Below are 22,144 nucleotides of genomic sequence, written 5' to 3'. Positions count from 1 at the left end.
TGAGCCACGTCAAGAAATTCCATGGACTTAAAGCAAAAACTTTTCTCAAAGACTGCCCCGTTCTCAAGGACTGCCCAGGCACTGAATCTAAACTTCCCTTGTTAGAGAAAACTCCGCAGCAGGAGTATAAAACAAAGTTGAGGTCTAGTAAGTCAGCCAGTTTAATTGTCTAAGTCCCTCTCGGGTGAAACGGTTAGACAGGTTCCTGACATGTATGAGATAGACCCACACAGTGAGAGAGTTAGTCAAAACTCTAAGAGATGTATCATTACTCTGTTTTTTCTAGTATTTCTGAGTCTTATGGTTACTTGCATAAGTTATGCTCTACATTTATGTTTTCCTATTTCACATGTACATATGTTTTCTAATGTTACAGTAGAGCACACATTTAGTGACCTGCCTCCTCACGAGTTATCATATCGTCTTGCTATGCGTAATAATACTTTTATCCGAATGCTGCACTATTCACACCAGACCAGCAATGCCACTAATTGTTGGGTGTGTGGTCGACTCCCCCCTTTCCAGACATCGAAGGGAGTTCTGCCACTCTTTCCCTATCCATTTTCACACAATGGTTCGTGTGGAGCATGGTCCACGTTAACGTCATCCTCAAATGATATGTCCCTTCTGAATAGAACATGTTTCCCAGACAAGCAAGGTCTTTCCCATAGAACAGGGTTAGATCTAGAAAATGAAGTATATGATTTAGGTAATTATTCCTCGAATTTCATGGTTCTGAATGTTCAGTCCGAGACTACTCCAGATTTGCCTGCTATTTCAGTTCTACCAGTTAAAGGCGAATTATGTGTCAGAAAGAATGGTTCTACACATGTAGGACATAGTGATTGTACTACTATGGTCGAGTATAGTGACAGTGGGAAATCTATTTTCAAAGCCTCACGTCATTCTTATTTTGTGTGTGGTCAGACCGCATATGTACGTCTGCCCCTAGATTGGGATGGAACATGTTATATTGCCTTCCTACTGCCACCAGTTTTCCTAGCCCCATCCGATTATCACAGAAACACACATCTAGTACACGTTAGACATAGAAGGGAGATTGAGTCCCCAATTGTCGATCTAACTGAAACTGCCTTAGAACAATATCAAGACTTCAATAAAGGTTTCTTTTTCTTCATAGGTCCTGTCCAGAATAGTAAATTAATACGTAGGCTAACCAGAACCCTTGAAGCAGTAGTGAACGAGACTACTTCCGCTCTAGGTAACTTAACTGAAGAACAATCTGCTATGAGATTTGTCGTGCTCCAGAATCGTCTCGTCCTTGACGTCATACTGGCCGATAGGGGAGGAGCTTGTAGAGTCATCGGATCTAGTTGCTGCATTTTCATTCCTAATAACGCGCCGTCTGTTTATTCAGCTATAACCAGACTTCATAAAATTGCCCATCAGTTACACCAGAATCCAGGCACCTGGACATGGTCCAGTTGGCTCTGGAGTATAATATCTGCCTGGGGATGGAAAGTATTGTCATTCCTGGGTATAGCAGTAATGATCATATTCAGTTGCTGCCTCTGTTTACAATGTGGCCCTGCGATTTGCGGCTTGTGTGCTACCTCTTGTATTCCTAGTCCTAAGTCCCGTTCCAAGACAATTCGAGACGAGCAAATGATGCTCTATGAACAGATAGATGGAATCATGAATATTGATGTTTCCTGATGGAAACGTAGGGCACAAGGAGGGAATGAGGAAAATTTAATTTTGCCTTGTTATATGTGCCTACGTGTTCCCCATCCTATATTATATGTGCATGATCGATATGCATATATCCCCCTATGATCGATTTAAGACGCAATTATAGTTGTGTCCAATTCTAGTATGCCAGTATCCAGTTCTCGTGAAAGCAACGAGTATTAGGCCTATGTTGCCACGTTTTACATTATGCACGTTAATTCACCGCATTGTCCCCGTTTCTAGGCCTCAAAAGGGCCCGGACACCAGATTCAAGCTCCAGTCTCCTGAACCCACTCCGAGGAGCGATGCAGCCCCCACCTGCATCCCTGACCTTCACTTACTTCCTGCCGCGCAGCGCGGTGCCCGGCCTGGCTCTGCCTGCCTGTCTGCCAAGAATATGTTGTGCCTCCAGTTATCAGTTCAGCTCTCCGTCTTCACATTCCTAAGCTAACGAACCACATAAACATCTCCAGCTCTAGTCTAGTCTTTCTGTCTCCATGCAAGAGAATTACTGTATTAATATTCATAGAAGATTCATAGCACACGCAATACATGTAGAATATATGCATGCACCAGCCATTGTGCTTGTTTCGCCGTCCCCTGTCCTGTTTCCCGCCTCCCTCGCCGCCCCCGCTTCCCGCCACCACTTCCGACCCCGCCCCTTTTTTCCTTGTGTTCCCTCCCCGCTCCCGCCTCCCAGCTGACCCGCCCACCCGCGCACTTGGCCTTAAATGGCGACCGTGCGACACAGGTAAGTGTGACCCACTTGTGGGACACCCCCGCGCCGCACGGCCACCAGCTGCTGCGTGTGCCCCTCCGCTGTGCCCTGCCTCGCTGCCTGTTTTGACTTTCATTTGTGCTTGCTTTGGTTTCTCTTATCTTTGCCCGTGTTTAGCGTTTTACCTGTAAATTGTGCTTGTATTTTTGTCTCCCCTAGTCTTTTGCCCGTGTTTAGCGTTTTACCTGTAAATTGTGCTTGTATTTTTGTCTCCCCTAGTCTTTTGCCCGTGTTTAGCGTCTTTATCTGGAAATTGTGCTTGTTTCGCCGTCCCCTGTCCTGTTTCCCGCCTCCCTCGCCGCCCCCGCTTCCCGCCACCACTTCCGACCCCGCCCCTTTTTTCCTTGTGTTCCCTCCCCGCTCCCGCCTCCCAGCTGACCCGCCCACCCGCGCACTTGGCCTTAAATGGCGACCGTGCGACACAGGTAAGTGTGACCCACTTGTGGGACACCCCCGCGCCGCACGGCCACCAGCTGCTGCGTGTGCCCCTCCGCTGTGCCCTGCCTCGCTGCCTGTTTTGACTTTCATTTGTGCTTGCTTTGGTTTCTCTTATCTTTGCCCGTGTTTAGCGTTTTACCTGTAAATTGTGCTTGTATTTTTGTCTCCCCTAGTCTTTTGCCCGTGTTTAGCGTTTTACCTGTAAATTGTGCTTGTATTTTTGTCTCCCCTAGTCTTTTGCCCGTGTTTAGCGTCTTTATCTGGAAATTGTGCTTGTTTCGCCGTCCCCTGTCCTGTTTCCCGCCTCCCTCGCCGCCCCCGCTTCCCGCCACCACTTCCGACCCCGCCCCTTTTTTCCTTGTGTTCCCTCCCCGCTCCCGCCTCCCAGCTGACCCGCCCACCCGCGCACTTGGCCTTAAATGGCGACCGTGCGACACAGGTAAGTGTGACCCACTTGTGGGACACCCCCGCGCCGCACGGCCACCAGCTGCTGCGTGTGCCCCTCCGCTGTGCCCTGCCTCGCTGCCTGTTTTGACTTTCATTTGTGCTTGCTTTGGTTTCTCTTATCTTTGCCCGTGTTTAGCGTTTTACCTGTAAATTGTGCTTGTATTTTTGTCTCCCCTAGTCTTTTGCCCGTGTTTAGCGTTTTACCTGTAAATTGTGCTTGTATTTTTGTCTCCCCTAGTCTTTTGCCCGTGTTTAGCGTCTTTATCTGGAAATTGTGCTTGTTTCGCCGTCCCCTGTCCTGTTTCCCGCCTCCCTCGCCGCCCCCGCTTCCCGCCACCACTTCCGACCCCGCCCCTTTTTTCCTTGTGTTCCCTCCCCGCTCCCGCCTCCCAGCTGACCCGCCCACCCGCGCACTTCGCCTTAAATGGCGACCGTGCGAACGCGCAGCGGGCGCGCCGAAGGCGCGCCAAAGGTAAGCCCGTCTGCGCCCGTCCGCGACCGGATCGCGACCAGCGCCAGGACCCCTGGCTCCCACCGACGGAAGCCGACCCGACGAACCTACAGCGCCGCCGACCTCATCGCACTCAACACCGGCCACATCCCAGGATGTCACCGAGCCGCCCCGAAGCACACCCACGGACCCTTCAGCTGCCACGCCTGCAAGTTCACCTGCATCCGGACCTTCCCTGCACCCGCCAAGCCGAACTCCAGCAGCAACCACCTCAAGTGTATCCTGCTCAACACCCGCTCCGTCCACAGACACGCCGTAGAACTCTGGAACCTGCTCGACACCACCGCCCCCGACGTTGCCTTCCTCACCGAGACCTGGATGAACGCCTCCTCAGCCCCAGACATCGCCATCGCCATCCCAGAGGGCTACAAGATCACCCGGAGGGACCGCGACAACCAGACTGGAGGAGGCATCGCCATCATCCACAGAGACACCATCCGCATCACGACCAACACCGATGACACCCTTACCACCGCTGAACACCTGCACTTCCAGATCCACACCAACCCGAAGACCACCCTCAGAGGCACCCTGATCTACCGACCCCCGGGACCACGCACACGATTCAGCGAGGACATCGCCGACTTCGTCAGCCCGCACGCTCTCCCCTCCGCCGACTACATCCTCCTGGGGGACCTCAACTTCCACCTGGAGAACAACAACGACCGCAACACCATCAGCCTGCTCGACAACCTCGACAACCTCGGACTCAAGCAACTGGTGACCACCCCCACCCACCTCGCCGGACACACACTCGACGCCGTCTTCTCATCCAGCAAAGACGTCACCTTCAGCCACGCAACAGGACTCCACTGGACGGACCACAGCTGCGTCCACTTCTCCTTCAGAAGAACGACGATCCACCACCACCAGCAACAGGTTGCCTGAAGAAGCTGGAACAAGATCACAGCCGACCAGCTCACCGCTTCCCTGAGCCAGCACCCTCCCGCCAACTCAGCGAACCCCAGCCAGGCCGCCGACAACCTCACGAAGTGGATCAACGACTGCGCGGACGAACTCGCCCCTCTGAGAACCCCACCCAGCAGATCCTGCAGCAGAAAAACAACATGGTTCACCGACGAACTCAAGAGCTCCAAGAAGAACTGTCGAGCCCTCGAGAAAGCCTGGAGAAGGGAACCAACGACGGACAACATGACCACCCTCAAGCTCGCCACCCGGAAACACCACCAACTGATCCGCGCCACCAAGAAAAATACATACAAGGACCGGCTGGACAACAACGCACACAACTGCAAGGAACTCTTCAACATCGTGAAAGAGCTATCCAACCCCAACGCCGGAAACAATGACATCACCCCGTCGCAAGAACTCTGCAACTCCCTCGCGTCCTACTTCCACAACAAGATCACGGACATACACAACAGCTTCAACAACCAACCAACGCAAGCCACAACCGCAACGACGCCACCCACCACCACCCTCCGCACCTGGACCCCGATCAGCACCGAAGACACCATCCGCACCATGAACTCCATCCATTCCGGATCTCCGACTGACCCCTGCCCTCACCACGTCTTCAACAAAGCCGACGCTGTCCTCGCACCCCACCTGCGGGACATCATCATCACCTCCTTCGACACCGCCACCTTCCCTGAGAGCTGGAAGCACGCCGAACTCAGCGCTCTCCTCAAGAAACCCACAGCAGACCTCAAGAACTACCGTCCCATCTCGCTCCTCCCGTTCCCGGCCAAAGTCATCGAGAAGACCGTCAACAAACAGCTGGCCGCCTTCCTCGAGACGAATGGATCCCTCGACCCCTCACAGTCGGGCTTCCGAGCGAACCACAGCACCGAGACCGCCCTCATCGCCGCCACCGACGACCTTCGAACTCTGATGGACAACGGAGAAACAGCGGCCCTCATCCTCCTGTACCTCTCCGCGGCTTTCGACACTGTCTGCCACCGCACCCTAGTACAGCGCCTCAGCAACATCGGAATCCAGGAGAAGGCACTGGAATGGATCACCTCCTTCCTCGACGGAAGAACACAGAGAGTCCGCCTACCACCGTACAAGTCAGAGGCCACCAAAGTCATCTGCGGCGTCCCTCAAGGATCCTCACTGAGCCCCACCCTCTTCAACGTCTACATGAGCCCCCTCGCGACCATCGCACGCCAACACAACCTCAACATAATCTCCTACGCTGACGACACCCAGCTGATCCTCTCCCTGACCAACGACCCCGCCACCGCCAGAGCCAACCTGCACGAAGGGATGAGAGACGTAGCCGAATGGATGACGACCAGCCGCCTGAAACTGAACTCGGACAAGACGGAGGTCCTCATCCTGGGCTCCTCGCCCTCCGCCTGGGACGACTCCTGGTGGCCCCCCGCCCTGGGCACCGCACCCAAACCGACGGACCACGCACGCAACCTGGGCTTCATCCTGGACTCCTCCCTCTCCATGACCAGACAAGTCAACGCCGTCTCCTCGTCATGCTTCAACATCCTGCGCATGCTACGTAAGATCTTCCGGTGGATCCCCACCGAGACGAGGAAGACGGTCACCCAAGCCCTCGTCACCAGCCGACTGGACTACGGCAACGCCCTCTACGCCGGAACCACTGCCAAACTCCAGAAGAGACTCCAGCGGATCCAGAACGCCTCGGCGAGACTCATCCTCGACATCCCCCGACGCAGCCACATCTCCGGACACCTGAGAGATCTGCACTGGCTCCCGGTCAACAAGAGAATCACCTTCCGTCTCCTCACCCACGCGCACAAAGCCCTACACGACCAAGGCCCGAGCTACCTCAACAACCGGATCAACTTCTACACTCCCAAGCGCCTCCTCAGATCAACCAACCACGCCCTCGCCGCCGTCCCCCGCATCCGAAGAGCGACAACAGGAGGAAGATCCTTCTCCTACCTGGCCGCCAAGACCTGGAACTCACTTCCGACCTATCTGCGCCTGACCCAAGACCACCTCTCCTTCAGGAAGAAGCTCAAGACCTGGCTGTTCGAGCAGTAATGGCACCCCCCCCCCACCCAGCGCCTTGAGACCCTACGGGTGAGTAGTGCGCTCTACAAATGACCTGATTGATTGATTGATTGATTGATTTGTGTCAAGTAGCCTTTGCCCTGATAACTTTTAGATTCTATCAACATGTACTCCAAACACCAGATACCAGATATGCTATAGGTACATGTCGTCCTGACACCGCAGACTTTAGTCTCCTCTTCTAGTGCAGAAGTCATAGCCCCCAGTTTTCCCCGGTAACACGTCATTGCCCGTTTGCGCGCACCACTAGGTTAAAGGTCCCAGCTGCTCAGGTAGCCCCCTCCATGTTTCCGCCCATTCATGACACTTCTGTGACGTTCACATCACATGTCTACGTGCACGCCCTGTGCACGCCTTCTTTTCACGCCCCTGTCTTCTTATCTTACGCTTGTCACTAGTTACGCCTATTGTATGTAATGTAATAGAAATGTCTTACTATATATATGTTGAATTGTGATGAAACGGGTGCAGCTGCCTTCCTTCCTATTTTATTTCAGGCTGTCCCGTTCCAGTCCCTTCCCCTTTGCCTGAATAAAGCCTGTTCAACTCGGATACATCGGATCCTGCCTCTTATTTATTGAGCTATCTGTTATTGTTAATATATTCAAAAATAGTACCGGTAATTAATTATTTATTTACCACAGATCCACCACCTTCCATTCACATGGGTAACAAGATTTAATGGCAACAGCAATGCCACCACCCCTAGATGCCCGATTATATGAAAAAATAGAATATTGAGGGGGGAGTGCAAGATTCACAACTGCTGAGTCGGCATCTTGAAGCCATGTTTCCGTCATAAAAAAGACGTCTGGAAGCTCATCACTTATGAGATCATACAGTTCCCCATGATGCTTCGGAAGGGATCTAATGTTTAGGTTCCAGACTATAATGTCACGTGGGACCAGCGGTCTGCTACAGCGGGACTTCGCCGGGGAGAGCTCCGAATGAGAGGAAATCAAGGAGGGGACAGAAAGAGACCAGACCCCACAGGCACAGATGTAAGGGCCGCAGAGAGGACTGACAGACCCATGCATACAACATGGGACAAAACTCCTAAGCCCGAACAACTCATCCCGGGTATATGCATGTGTCGGCGGCATTATCTGGGAATGATCTCACCAAGCAGAGTTCCGCCACGCCTAGCGCCGCCTTAGCGCTGACGGGCGCAGACGGGCAGGACTCTGGCTTGACTCAGGCGCGAAGAGGGCGATCCCGCTGCGCGATACCGCTGCGTGCGGAGAACTGGTTCATAAAGGGAGAGCGCGTGACTCCAAGCCTTCTGGGCGCTCCCAAAGGCGCCCAGAAGCATCACAGCCACATCCAAGATGGCCGCCGATTCCCACAGGCATCGGAAACCCCAGGACCGGACCCGCTAAAGCAGCGGTGATTCCACCATTAAGATGCAGGTAAGGGGAAATGATGAAAACAGTTTAAAAGCAAGGGAGAATGAAATAATAACAACTCAGATAAAAAAAGGGAGGTTAAAAGCACGGCGCGACGCGCCTACAGCACCTACAATACAGCGCTAGCAAATACACGTCCTCTTGAGGCTCTGTGAGGCAAGGGTACAATATCCAGAATCCAGCCTAATTACTTTTTCTCCTTTACGGCATTAGCTTAAATTCAGTGGGTGAAGTCATAGTTGGATGCTGAAGCATGGGGAGAGTCCCTGCGCTGCAAGGGCTGAGATTATGACAGTGTACCCTTTACCGGATCAGAGTCAGAAGCGGCTGGGAGTGCAGCCTGGGAACTTACACACACTGGCAACAAGGGGGCCTCAGCTTCCTCCTGAAGATGCCAGAGGTGGTGCGCCTGGACACCCTTGGGACACCACAGACAGCCATAAGCAGCACACAGCCAGGCACCCCTGGACACACCCGTGGTGGACTAGTTGCTTGTCTGTACCCCACCGAGGTGGGAAGTGAAAGGCCAGATACGTCAGTGGTTTACCTTTGTGCCAGGACTAGGGGTTGGGATCCAGCGATGGCTGATAATGTGGCTGATGGCTGATAATGTGTCTGACACATGCAGGGAGAGGGGGATGCAGGGAGTGAAGCCACTCAGTATAGCGGTATAGCCCTGGGTAGATCCCAGAGCCACACAATGCATTCAAAGTGTTGATTATCAATGTGTCTTAAAATTAATTGTAAGAGCTAACTGTGTTCTTTATCAATGGGTGAGCCAAGCGATCCATGACCAAGAGCCACAGGCAACTTTTTTAACTGTTCGCCCACCTGCAGTCCCTCTGTTGGCCAGGGCTACAGTCCTCTCGTTACCACAGTGGTGCACCAGTGTGACTACCCTCAAGATTCACTGCGGTCCCTCTCCTGCCATACAGGGACGCCACATGTAATTAAGGTGGTATCCCGCTTCGGGTCACAACGCTGTACATGGCGATGGCCCTCTTCAACACTCTTTACCACAATGCAGCAGCAGGGCAACAGACCTTAAGATTCACCTCGGCCTCCCTCTTGTCATGGGTGTCACCTCACACACATAAGATGGCATACTGCAATGGGTCAAAACATAGTACATGAAGACCACCCTATTCACCATCAGCGCAAAGATTCACTGCAGTCTCATCTGGCATGCAGGTGTCACAAACTCAGCTAAAGTGGAGTGATGCTTCAGGTCACAATGCTGCTCAGGGTGACAGCCCTCTTCATAACCACTCTGCACTACGGTGACAGCTCCTTATCTTTACCACAGGCCCCACCTGGCATACAGGGGTCATGAACATTGCTTGTAAGTGAATGGCCCGATCAATGTTGCTTCCTGACGTGGACCAAACCCTCAAACTCTGCTCCCTGGATTCACTTGACATGATGCCCACTGGACTTGATCCCCTCCAGGCAATCTCCCGCTCCTCATAGGGTTCACTGGTCTTGGGGCAATCAGAAGCTGGTGCTCAAGGCTCCATTGTAAGTGTTCTTGATTCTTCTGGCTGAAGTCCTCTCAGTCTCCAGTCCTGGTCCAAACAGGCAGAACTGATGCTGAGGTACTCCACGCTGATGTAATAGTTCAGTTTGACCATTTTGGAGTCTCAAGTTCCCCTTTTTATAATTAATTTCCAAACACAAATGTGATTTAGGGCTCAATTTATTTATTTGAACACAGGCTTTCAACACAACATAAATTTAGCAAACACTACAATTGAACGTCCAGAGCAAAAATATATTACACTCTAAATTTTAACAGACTCTTTGTTGTGACATCTGTATTCTATCAGGGCCACCATGGGCGACAGTGTCCTGCTCTTTTAACTAGGGGCTGAGTTATTCCCCGTTCACTTGAGGCACCACCCAAATTAGGCTTCACAATAGAATATGGGCCTTAGAAGTCCCACGATGGCTACTTAAAGCCAAAGTGTCCAAGCGCCTTCAAGCTGCAGTCAGAGCACTTGCCCAACCTATAGTCTAAGCTCAAGGTTTGGTCTGATCTACTCCCACTGTAGACACGTCATAGAGCCTGAGGGTGTTCAGTGGTCCGAGGTTGAGAGTGGGAGGTGCCAGCGAGGAGCAGCAGTCTCGTCATAGCCAAAACAGTGTCTGAACCTATGTGTCACCCCCTCCTTTTCTGTGATAAGTACCCTTGAGCCCTGATTGCAGACTGAAGGTATTCTGAACATTCCGATGATGACGTGACAGCTCCGAGTTCGCAGTTTGTACCTGGTTTCTGGGTCACAGCCTACTGCTCCTTTCGCAGCACTCTCTTTGCAAACGGAGGTCATGTCTCTTGCTCTTAAGGTGACCTCCTTCTGTAGATCACAACACTGTGAAAAGCACCAGCATTCTCAATACCACAGCGCTGAACCAGGGTGACGGCCCTGAAGATGAACATTGGCCTCCATCTGGCATATGGGGGTTGCAAACTCGCATTTACAGCGAGCCTCCACTTTAAGTCACAGTTCTCTACAGGGCAGCGGCCCTCTTCACCCCAGAAGATCCACTGCAGCCCTTACCTCACATGTGTGGGGGGAGGAGAGGGGTTTCAAACTGAGGTGTCATCCTCCATTTGTTCACAATGCTGCACATGGCAACTTTCACAACATCACTACACCAGAGTGACAGCCCTTAACCTTCACTACAGGCCCCAACTGGCATACAAGGATTGTGAATACTGCACACAGGCAGATGGCAAGATCAGTGTGGTGGTCTCCACGTGGAGCTGAATTTCACACTTTACTACCAGGAACCATGTGCCAGGCTCCCCACTAGACCTCACTGCCTCCTGGCAACCTCCCACCCACTCCTCACAGAGTCCTCAGGTCTTCTCCAGGCTCCAGGTCTTTATTTACAAGGGTGATATCCCTTCACTCTGTAGGGAGACTGTCTGGCCGCTCTGGTTGCTCCTCCCAGTCTTAACAGGATTGAATTCCCTGAGTCAGATGGCAAGACATAATGTGATCAGATTGTAGAGCCCCAATTCACCCCTTTGGTACATAAGCGGACACAACTCATGGATTGGTGTATTGGGGACTTCAGAAAGTTGTATATGAGGACTGGGGCTGCCCTCAGAAGTTTAAAAAGATATAGGCATATTGGAAGCTCTGCATGGTATATTAGTTGAATCATATGCATATGGGGGGGGGAAGTGTGAGCTAGAGCAGAAAGTAGTAAACCTCCATAGGTAATGATCAAGTGGACTCCGCTGATAAATAAGTAATCTTTATTTGTAACAATGTCTGGGACTATAACATTGATATACTACAGTCTTTTAGTGTTTACGCTGTGACACCAGTACCTGCATTTTAAAAGCTATGCAAGGCTACTCTTGAAAACAACAATAACCCTTATTTTGAAAAAAAGTCATGCCATTTCAGTCTCTTCCTGTCTTGCATTCTTCTTGCATGTTCTATTTCTTTTTGCACATTCCCAAACCCTGCTCCTTGGTAGGATATAATGGTCAGGTCAGTAATGGAGAGGCAATACTGCAACATATATTCCCTCTCCAGAGCTACCTGAACACTGTTCTTCCATCAATCACCAATATTGTTGATTCCCTTTTGAATAAAGATTAAGGTACATATTTCCTAACATTGCAGTTTTATGACAAGGGTTCTGGAGAGCTTACTTACACAGATTCATTTACTAATGTTATAATCTACTGTCTACCACTACCTTTGGTCTTTCACCCTGTACAGGCTGGGAAACCTGCAGCTTAAGGCTTATATTTTCATGTCTCCTAAGTCTGTCTTTGATTTTTCCAGGATGATCTCTATTCGTCGAAGATCTAACCCAGATGAGCGTGAAGGAGGTGAAAGCACCAATCGGAAAGGTAACGCAACACCACCATGGTGCCTAAACCCAGTGATTAATCTATGCAGCCCTATGCAGTCCAGACTCTGTTCCTACCAGCAGGACAATGACAACTACCCCTGGAACCAAACCACTCCTAGGCTGACAATGTCACAAAGAGCATCATTCTAATGTAAATTGATATTATTCCCTTATCACTAGAGAGAAGGGACCATGATGTATTAGTAACACAATGGTAAATGCAGAGATTCCAGAATGAGCGGCAGTCACTTATTACTAAAAGTGAGATTCTGGCACATGTCTGCTTAAAAAAAAGAAGCACTTGATTTGATTTGATTTAAAAATGTATACAGCGCAACGAATTCCCAGAGGCGTCTTGGCGCTGACACTAAAGAAATCGACGTCAGAACAAATGCATGTGTGTTAAATATCTGTTTGAAAAAAACAGGTTTTTAAGATTTCCTGAACATAATGAGGTTCGGACTACTTTTGATCGAGATGGGTAGGCTGTTCCAGAGTTTGGTCACTCTTACCAAGAAACATCTGCCGCCCCAATGAACTTGTTTCAATCTAGGTGCTTGCAACAGCTTGTGGCTAACCGATCTAAGATTCCTCATAGGAGCATAATATTTTATTCTAGAGGTCAGATAGAGTGGACCCCTGCCATGAAGTGCATTAAAAGGGATGCATAATGCCTTGAAAGCTATTCTTTTTCTAACAAGCAGCCAGTGAAGTGACACCAGTCGCTGAGCGACTGATTCATGTCTAGGGATATTCAGGATTAATCTGGCTGCCGCATTCTGCAAACGTTGAAGCTTGCTTAAATATTGCTTTTGGATTCCAAGGTACAGTGCATTGCCATAATCCAATCTAGATATTGCAAGGGCAATTGCCACTGTTTTCAAAGACTGTGGGGGAATAAAAGCTCGAATCTTTCTGATCAGCTTAAGAGTGGCCCAAAACCTTGCTGTGAGAGCATTGATTTGACTATTGTCAAAAATCACCCCAAGATTTCTGACTTTAGAAACAGGTTGGGGGCATTCACCCAGCTCAGAGGGCCACCATGCAGGCGACCAACCAAGAGGGTTAGTTCCCAAGAGTAAAACGTCTGTCAGTTTCAGACAGTTTGCTTGCATCCAGCTATTCACCTTTGACATACAGGTGTTAAAACGATCTGCCACCTCGTTTTCGTTGTCGGCAAATGACAGCACAATTTGAGTGTCGTCGGCATAGCTGATTACAGAAAAGCCATACTGTCTGATTAAGGCCGCTAAAGGGGCCACATATACATTGAAGAGCGTAGAGCTCAAGTATGATCCTTGAGGCACTCCTCAATGTAAATTAAAAATGTGTGAGCTGGTACTTCCTACTTCTACTCTGAACGATCTTTCAGTCCGATAAGATAGAAGTAGTTCTAGTGGCAAGCTGTGCAAGCCCAGCTCAGACAGTCTAGAGATAAGGATATTGTGATTGACTGTGTCAAAGGCCGCCGATAGATCTAACAATATCAAGGCGGCCTTCCCCCCTCCATCCAAAGACTGCCTGAGCTCCTCACTAGCAGTCACCGGGGCCGGTATTTGCACGTTATACCAGACAACAGGTCTGGTATAATGTGCAAATACAAGCATGTAAATATGAAAACTCTATTTTGTCCTTTTCCATACAACCTGCCCTTTTTCTAGCCTTCTAAGTGTGAGCCATACGTTTTATTTCATTAGGTTACACTGCTGCATTGTACCAGCACTACAAGCTTAGGGAGTAAAAACAGCAGTACTTCAAGCTTGCAAAATAAACCCAACACACAGACATAGAAAGCACAGAAAGACACAGACTGCACTGCCACTCAGACCAAATGGTGTATATGGATGTTGCATGCCTTTCTTTTCATGTGTTACCACCTTACCATTTTTTGCTTTACCAACACTTTTTTTCAATGTGTTTGAGGGCTGCAAGTTTTACAATTTCTGTTCCAGGTTTAGCAAATACAGGGTGTGTTAAGATCAATATTTTTAATGAAATTTTGGATAGCAGGAGCTGGAGGTTAATACACAGTTTCTTTATGAAAATCAGGTTCACAGCATATCCCACATTGTGGTCAGGTAATGGGCAAAGCTGTAGTAGGTTGTTGACTGTTGCTAGGATTTGAGGTGGATGAAAGAGGCATGAGGTAGAATCTTAACTACTCAATCTTGGTATTCCGGACCCTGACTTTGTACCGGCTGCGGGCTTCTGAGAAAAACTCTAGGCCCAGGCACTTATTCTGTTACAGATTAAGCACTTTTTTTTCACGTGGGTGATATAACATGTTTAGCCTGAGTGGTTTAGTTATCATGTTTGGAACAAGGAGATTTTGAGCAGATCATTTTGGATTTTTGGGAGTCTTTGTGGAAACAGGCATGCACCCGCTAGTTTTTGTTGCTCTATTGAGGTGGAGATGACGTATTGTAGTAGTAAAAATACATAGTATGGAGGAGTAACAAGACCAGGGTTCTGTGAGTGCAGTAGCATCGCTTTCATTATCGCGGATGACAGAAATGATAGAAGTTGCATTGAAGGCTGTGCACCTACAGTTCTGGCAGGCAATTTTGTTGTCATGTGTAGGAAATTGGTCACAGGACTGATAGGAGGTGATTCTTCTGTGGTTTGCCTAAGAAGTTTGATCTATAATTGTGTTTAAGAAGTCTCACTCTAGTGCTAGTGGTTATAGGGTATGTAATGGGGCCAGGGAGCATAGTATCAAAACACAACTCTGGTGGCAGTCGCTATAGGATGGGTAATGGAATCAGAGTATCATATTACCGCTCTGTTCTTCATGGTTATTGGATGGGTAATGTGATGAGGGATCAGAGCATTTGGGTGTGTTGCATTGGAATTGGTAAATATGATGTAAATGAGTACCATGATGCTTGAGGCTCGACAATAGCAATACCTATAAATTCAATGCCAACACATGCCATAACTTGTGCCCACATCACAATGTCAATGCTCATAAATACAATGTCAATGTGTGTCATAATCTATGCCTGTACAACAGCGATGCTACCAGCAGTAGCAATGTCAATGTATGCCATAGTCCATGTACAAGCGACAATGTATGTCATGGTCTAGGAATGCATAACTATGTCAATATGGGTAAAAACAATATCAATGTACTCTATGACAACCGTACACAAGCTTTTTTGAATTTTGATATGAATGACACCAGTGACTGCCATATTATTTTTTAGGAGTTCAAGTGAACTTGTACCATTGCTGTCAAGGTGACCTCCCCATCAAATCTGAGCCAGAGATGCGTGGTCAGGCAGGCGCTGCGATCCAAATCCATGCTTTTGGAATAACAGTTTACAGGTGGACTCTCTCTTAACCCAAAGATAAATGCATGCCTAGGGTATACCTTGATCGAGTCCACAGATATATAGTTGCACAACAAACAGCTCCTTGACAATGACCCCAATAAAACACGGTTGGCCAAAGGATCAAGTTCCCCAAAAATTCACCAAAGCTAGATGCCACCTGTAGATAGAAACACTCAGTCGATCAGGACACGACATGCACACCACACGTAGTGATCACACGATATCTGGACACATACACACTGGCCCATATTAGCTCCTACTGAGCCCGTGAGTCATTTGTGTCCTTATCTGATGCCCAACCTTGCTAGTTTACAACTCTAATGCTTTTTAAGAATGCTGAAATCGGTTTATGGTGCTTCAAAAGTTATGTATAAAACCACCCGAAACTTTGTACACTTGGAGACCTTCCTCAGACTTATTCTGTTGAGTCTCTCCTGGCAGCTGCACTTAAATAAACCAACTTGCTCCTGTTTTGCCAAACACCTCTTATAATTTCATTTCTTCAAGGTAAATTCATATCCAAGCAAGATTTGCATGTAGTAGAGATATTGATCATGGAGAAAATCTCCAAAGTATTGATGTTTGTGTGTGTGTTGGGCTCTCCAGTAGTTTATTGAGTGAGGTGTAATTGGAGGTTAGGAGAGCAGTCCCTGGGAAGGGAGAGCATGTAGGGGTGAGAGTTGGAGAGTGTGGTCTGCAGACTTTGTATCATCTTACGCTGGTAATCCAGTGCTGTCAACTCTCCACCAGGGCAAACAAGATGGTGTTAGCTAAATCAATGTGGTGTCAAAATCAGAGTAATCGTAATGCAAATTGTACTGGTTCTCTCACTCCAGCTTGAATTTAGACTCTTATAAACCGCATTGACTGCTCTCCCTTTGCATTTATAACTGAATTTGAAATGCGATCTCAGCTCTCAGAGTGATATTGTCAGACTTCTCCAGAGCTCAGCCAATGCAACCACCAACACCTAGGTAGCCTTAACCGTACCTCCTAGAATTTTATGGACTCGCTATTTCATCCCGCTGATCTCATCGTGGAGCATGAGATCAGACACAACAAATCTTCTATAGTAAAATTCAGTAAGACCTAAAAAAGATAGTATTAGGTCTTAGTTGGAAGGAGCAGGAGCTTTGTTGATGACACTTAACATTTTGATCTTAGGTTCTACAGCAGTTTTTCTTAACCATTAGATTTCTGTGGACCAACCCTTAATAATTAATTGGATCCAGGGACTACCGCTAAATAATTTTTCTAATATTGGGACCCCCAATGAGTCATTACTGGATGCAGGGGACGCCTTCCTAAGCAAGTTCAATGATTTAAACCACAAAACAATGCACAAAAATACAGAAATTAGCATTCATGAAACAAACAAATGGTGAAATATTTGATGTAATTTGCAAACAAATATAAAACATGAACGTCTTAAAATAAATGCCAAGGTTTCAGTTTTTGTAAATTTAATTGAGGCCGTTACATCGGCCATGCATTATTCTGTGGATGCTCTCACTCTTTCTCCCATGAATGAATCTGAGAATACAACTAAATTATTAGGCTCCAAATTAAAATGACTTCACATTTGCAGAATGGTTTAAATGTTTTAATTTTGTTTCTTTGTTTTTGGTCACTTTATTAATATGTTAATATTATGTTTTCTTCTAAGGGTCGCTGACCCTTGAACAAGTGTCATGGCCCCCTACAGGTCCCATGACCATGGGTTAAGACCTGCTGTCCTACACCATTCTTCAATATGTGATGCCCCAAATATAGTCTACATCCTCTTCTCTTTCTCTTCAAACCTACACTTCTCACAACAGGGGTTTAAACCTCTCTCCTGCAAGATACACAACACACTCATCAACCTGTCATTGTGTTCCTGAACTTCACTCCATTGATGTCCTTGAACATCTCCATCATTATCCTTCATAATACTGAAGAGGCTGATGCCATACCAAATGGCATTCAACTGAACACTCCCATGGGTCTAACAAATGTGGAGAAATGTTTCAAGTCATCACTCAGCACCACATGGTAATACGCTGCTAACATAGCTAATGTTGTAAACACCGTAGCATTGTCCAAGGTACGCAACATTTCCGGTATGTTGGGCTGTGGTTCCCAATCAGCCCTTATATTGTGATTAAGATTGAGCAGACCAACACATAATTGTTGCCCTTGCGTGCCAGAACAACTGGAAATAACCACTCTGTGCCTTCTATCGGCTCAATGACACCCAACTCACACAAACTTTCCAACTCCTTGCACAAATCACATCTCAAAGACAGGGTTACCCTGAGCACTTTGTGCATGATGGGTATGGCATTCTTTTGGAAATTATTTTATGCTGGAAGCCTTTCATTTTTCCCAATCCTAAAACGTAGACACCCAATCTTTCATGGGTGTCAACGTAGTTTGTATCTGGAAATCACACAATCAAATGATTCAGGTCTACTACAAAGTCTAATCCAATCTGGTTATTTCGTTCCCAACAATTGGAACCCCCTTTTGCCTAATATAAGACACATGGCGCTGTTTTTACATTGAATACTAACTCACCATCAAACTCAGTCTCCATATCAATTATTTTGCCACATATAAATATATTTTGATTTCAGACATTCCTACGTTTTGCAGCCAACATTTATTTTTAGTCTGTGGACCAATTAATGTATAAGGTGAGACAAAATCAGCTGTCAATTGAATGTCAATCTCATTCCTACTCACATTACAATATGGAAAATTCCTTTGACACAAACCTAGTTGGGTCACTTGCTCACATCAATCGCTCTCACCATATTCCTCCCAACAAACAATCTGAGGAATGGGAGTAAGAGATAGCAAAAAACATCCCTTGTTCTCCAACACCATCTTCCACATGCGAAAATAGTCTTACCAATATTTCAACTCTGTTGGACCTGGCCCTTTTGGCAGGTTCACCCAGAAACCTTTTGCTTTTTCCTAGCCTGTTTCTGGAACCTAGTGTTGATGGTTTTAGGCCTTTGCGCACTTTTTCACTGTGGTACAGTGTAAAGTGCGTGAGCTCTCTGTGTATGTGTGGTGAGTGACGTGCCCTCCCATAGGAATGAATGGGGAATATGTATGCCCATGGTAGTTCCTGATGTGTGGGGAGTGCAGGGTCGAGTTTGATATGTGAGAACTCGTGAGACTGAATGCTGCGTAATGGTGTATGCAGCATAATTGTGTCTAGTCTAGAAGTGCCAATTTTAGAAGTTGGCATATTTGTGTAATTTGTGCCTGGCGTGTGATTGGCTGGTAAGACAGGCCCAGGAGTGCCTGGGCCTGCTTGTGGATTGACTGTCTGGTTTGAGGATGACAGGGGCTGGGGAGCCCCCAGGAGGTTGTCTGAGTCAGCCCGTGGATGAAAGGCTGCATCTGCTGCCAGGGAAGTGGGAGGAGATAGCACCTGGGAGTGAATGAGGCTGTGCCTGCCTGCCACAATGCTGGCTCCACCTCCCCGCTGGGCGACTGTCACCTCTGTCCCTGACACTGAAGAGAGTTCCCTATAACCAGTTCTAGCTGGTTCTCACACTGCCTGCACAAAGACTTCAAAGACTTTTCTCTGTATAAGAAGGGGCTGTGTCCCCTTCCAAAATTGTTCATGTTTTTGACTTGAATCTTGCCAGGGGCGTGCTGCTGCTTGGGCCCAGGGAAATCCCTGGGCCCTGCCCAGCCCCTGGACACCTGATGGCCTTTCCTTCTCTGGGAGCTGCTGTGCTCCACCTTCTGTCCTGGACTGCTGAGGTCCAGGACCCCTGAAGGACTTTGCTGGACTTGTGGACCTTTACTGGTCCCTAGCGCTGGGAGTGCTTTGCTCTCACCCCTAGCGCCTGGTGGCGCTTTATTTCAGCCTTTGGCGCTAGGAGCGCTTTATTTTTCTGTTGTAGCGCTTGGAAGCGCTTGTTTTGCTATTTTAGCGCATTGAGTGCTTTGAATTTCCTTTAGTGCTGGGGGAGCGCTTTATTTGTTGAAGCCGGTGCCCACCCGGCATTGGACCCATTTTTGCTGATTGTCGGTGCGGCTGTCCACGCCGCTCATTGCCCCTCCTTGGTTGTGCTCGTACCCGCCTCGAGAGTGCCCACCCCTCATCTTGCCGCTAGTGCTGGTGGGAACAGGGCCGCCGCGCTGCCTGCGGCGACCCGGAAGTAACTTGCAGGCTGGCCAATGACTGCGCGGCCTCGGGAGAAGCCCCGGAAGTCCCGTCCCCGGCAGCCCGAAGGGAAGACGAAGCATGGCGGTGGCGGCGGCATGGAGGGATTTTGTCCCGCGTTGCCAGGAGAGTCCAGGGTCCCAGGAGGGGGCCCGGGTAATGCCGCATATTGCCGCCTCGGGAAGCCCGCGCTGAAAGGAGTTTGCGAGGGTTGCGGGGCTCCCATGTCCAAGCGGGAGCCCCGGTGGAGGAGAGAGGAGAGCCCCGGTCTGGCTGGTGGAGTCTGAGCTGCCGGAGAGGAGCCGGGAGACCGAAGTGCAGCACCAGCGAGTTCCTGGTGAGTGAGGGGGTGTCTTAATCTTTGTTCTCAGAGCGGCCCCAGTTGGCAGAGGGCCGCTCCAGCGATCACGGGGACACTCGCAATTTAGAGCCCAGAGAGGCTCCGTGGCATTCGTTTTGAGCCCTGCAAGGCTCCAACGTGGGGGTATAATTGTTTAGAGAGCCTCGGAGGCTCAGGGGGCCAATTGGTTATTTCGAGCCAAGAGGCCCATGTGTGGAGGAGCCCACGAGGGGGCTCCGGGGGCCATATTAATTAGAGGGGGCGTCGGGGCACATTGCCGGTGCCCGCCCCCTCCTGCCTGCGAGGGATTTGTTCAGAGCCTCGAGAGCTCCAGGGGTCTATAATTGTTTAAGAGCCTGTGTGGCTCCAAGTGCGCAGTTCAGAGCCTGTGTGGCTCAAGCAGTGGCGCAGTTTGCGCCTAAGGGTCAGTGAGGGCCCTGGCGCAGTTTTGTTGATTTCCAGCTGCCCAGCAATTAGTGGGCAGCTGCACCGTTTAGGTCTTGTGACTGTTCCCAGGTGCCCAGCAAGTAGTGGGCACCTGCACTGTTTAGGCCCCTGACATTGAGACACAGGGCGTCCTAGCCCCAACAAGGCCAGTTGGCCTAGGGACTGCCACAGGTGGTGGCTTATGTGAGTGTTTGCGCAATTGTGTGGTTTTTCCTTGCACCTCTGAATGTTTAGGCATCATGTGTCTTTGCGCTATTCAGTTGTGCTTTCTTTCCTGGCACATCTGAATGTTTTTAATGCATCATGTGTCTTCCTTGATTTTACACCTCTGAATGTTTTATGCATCATGTGTTTCCCTTTACTACACCGCTGAATGTGTTTTCATGCATCATGTGTAATGTGTTGTGCTTATACCCCTAAATGCTGTGTGATACTTAGGTGCTTGTTCTTTTTAGTACAGGTGGTCCTAGTGAGGTCCTGTTCCCCTGCGTGACATTCTCCTAAGGTGTTTAGGGTTGCGTAGGTGGTACTTACCTGTTCCCAGTAGTTACTGGTTGTGATTTATAACTGTTATTTTGTGCTATACTTATTCTATTTCTAACAGAAGTGCTATTTCTAAAAGTGTAGATTCTGACAGAGGCCCATGTGGCCCTGTCATGTACATAATCCCTTATAAATATTGCCCGTGCCAGTTGGCACAATGTACAAGTGTGATTTTTATCTGATGTGTTTTTGACGATACAGAAGTTTATTTTTACATAACCTTGTGTGGAGTTCCTTTTGTGGTGTGCCTAGGATGTTGTTGCTGTTGTGTGCTGGCGCAAATGCTTTACACATTGCCTCCGAGTTTTGCCTTACTGCTCGTGCCAAGCTACCAAGGGGGTGAGCAGGGGTTATCTTGGCGTGTGACTTCCTTGCCCTGACTAGAATGGTGGTTTCTGCCTGGCTTTGGCGTCAGCCTTAGCCTACCAGAAATTGCCAGTTCTAACATTGTTGGTCAGCGGTGCGGATTTGGACTTGTGTTTGCGCAGTGCCACAGCGACAACTGGCTACATTACAAAACTCTGCATTTTTCAGATAGTCACATGTTTGCAATTATTGTTTATGATTTTGTTTTTCCTCAAGAGTGTCATTTTCAGATGGTATTCCTGCACTCTATGTTTAGTGGCAGATGAGAGAAAATGACAGGACGGGACACCAGTAGAGGGGGAGGTTCCCATAGATTAGGAATCCCTTGCTGGGTCCGGTGGCCAATCCTGTTCCTGTCCCTGTGTGGGTAGATGGAAGAAAGGGAGTGTGGAGGAGAAATGACTTGCTTGGGAGGGTGGTTATCCCCTGAGTGTAGTGTGTGTGTCTGGATTCCCCAGTATGGTAGGATCCAGTGGTTGCAGCTTAAATGTCTCCAGTGAGTGAAGTCCCATTCCCAGTTCCCAGAGTATGGTGCCTGGTGCTCAGTAAGAGGGGTACAGGTTGAGAGTCAGGGGCAGTGAGGAACTGTCTCACCAGTCTGGAGGGGGAGTGTGTGGATGAGTGGTGTGCTGAACTAGAGGAGTTGGTGTGAGTCTTTTTTTTGTGATAAAAGGAGCTTGCACGGGAGGTGTACCTCTGGTGGTGTGCAGGAGGTCCTGCAGAGGCACTGGACAAGAACGTGGATGTCTGGCGGTGTGCTAGATGTCTTGCAGAGG

At 48.8% G+C, this 22,144-nt stretch overlaps 1 protein-coding gene and 1 pseudogene across 2 annotated transcripts in view; one reads left to right on the top strand and one right to left on the bottom strand.

The window, feature by feature from the left end:
* LOC144807916 (uncharacterized) overlaps positions 1-22,144 on the top strand; it is a 503,122-nt gene that overhangs the window by 24,222 nt on the left and 456,756 nt on the right. For both annotated transcript variants that reach the window (XM_078673509.1, XM_078673507.1), the window contains one exon: positions 12,097-12,164. In XM_078673509.1, the coding sequence (XP_078529635.1) occupies positions 12,097-12,164 (68 nt within the window). The remainder of the gene's footprint in view (positions 1-12,096; positions 12,165-22,144) is intronic.
* On the bottom strand, positions 8,942-9,092 carry LOC144808072 (5.8S ribosomal RNA; annotated as a pseudogene).

This window comes from Lissotriton helveticus, chromosome 1_2 (genome assembly GCF_964261635.1).
Source record: "Lissotriton helveticus chromosome 1_2, aLisHel1.1, whole genome shotgun sequence".
Classification (NCBI taxonomy): domain Eukaryota; kingdom Metazoa; phylum Chordata; class Amphibia; order Caudata; family Salamandridae; genus Lissotriton; species Lissotriton helveticus.
This window is presented reverse-complemented; position numbering and strand designations above follow the sequence as displayed.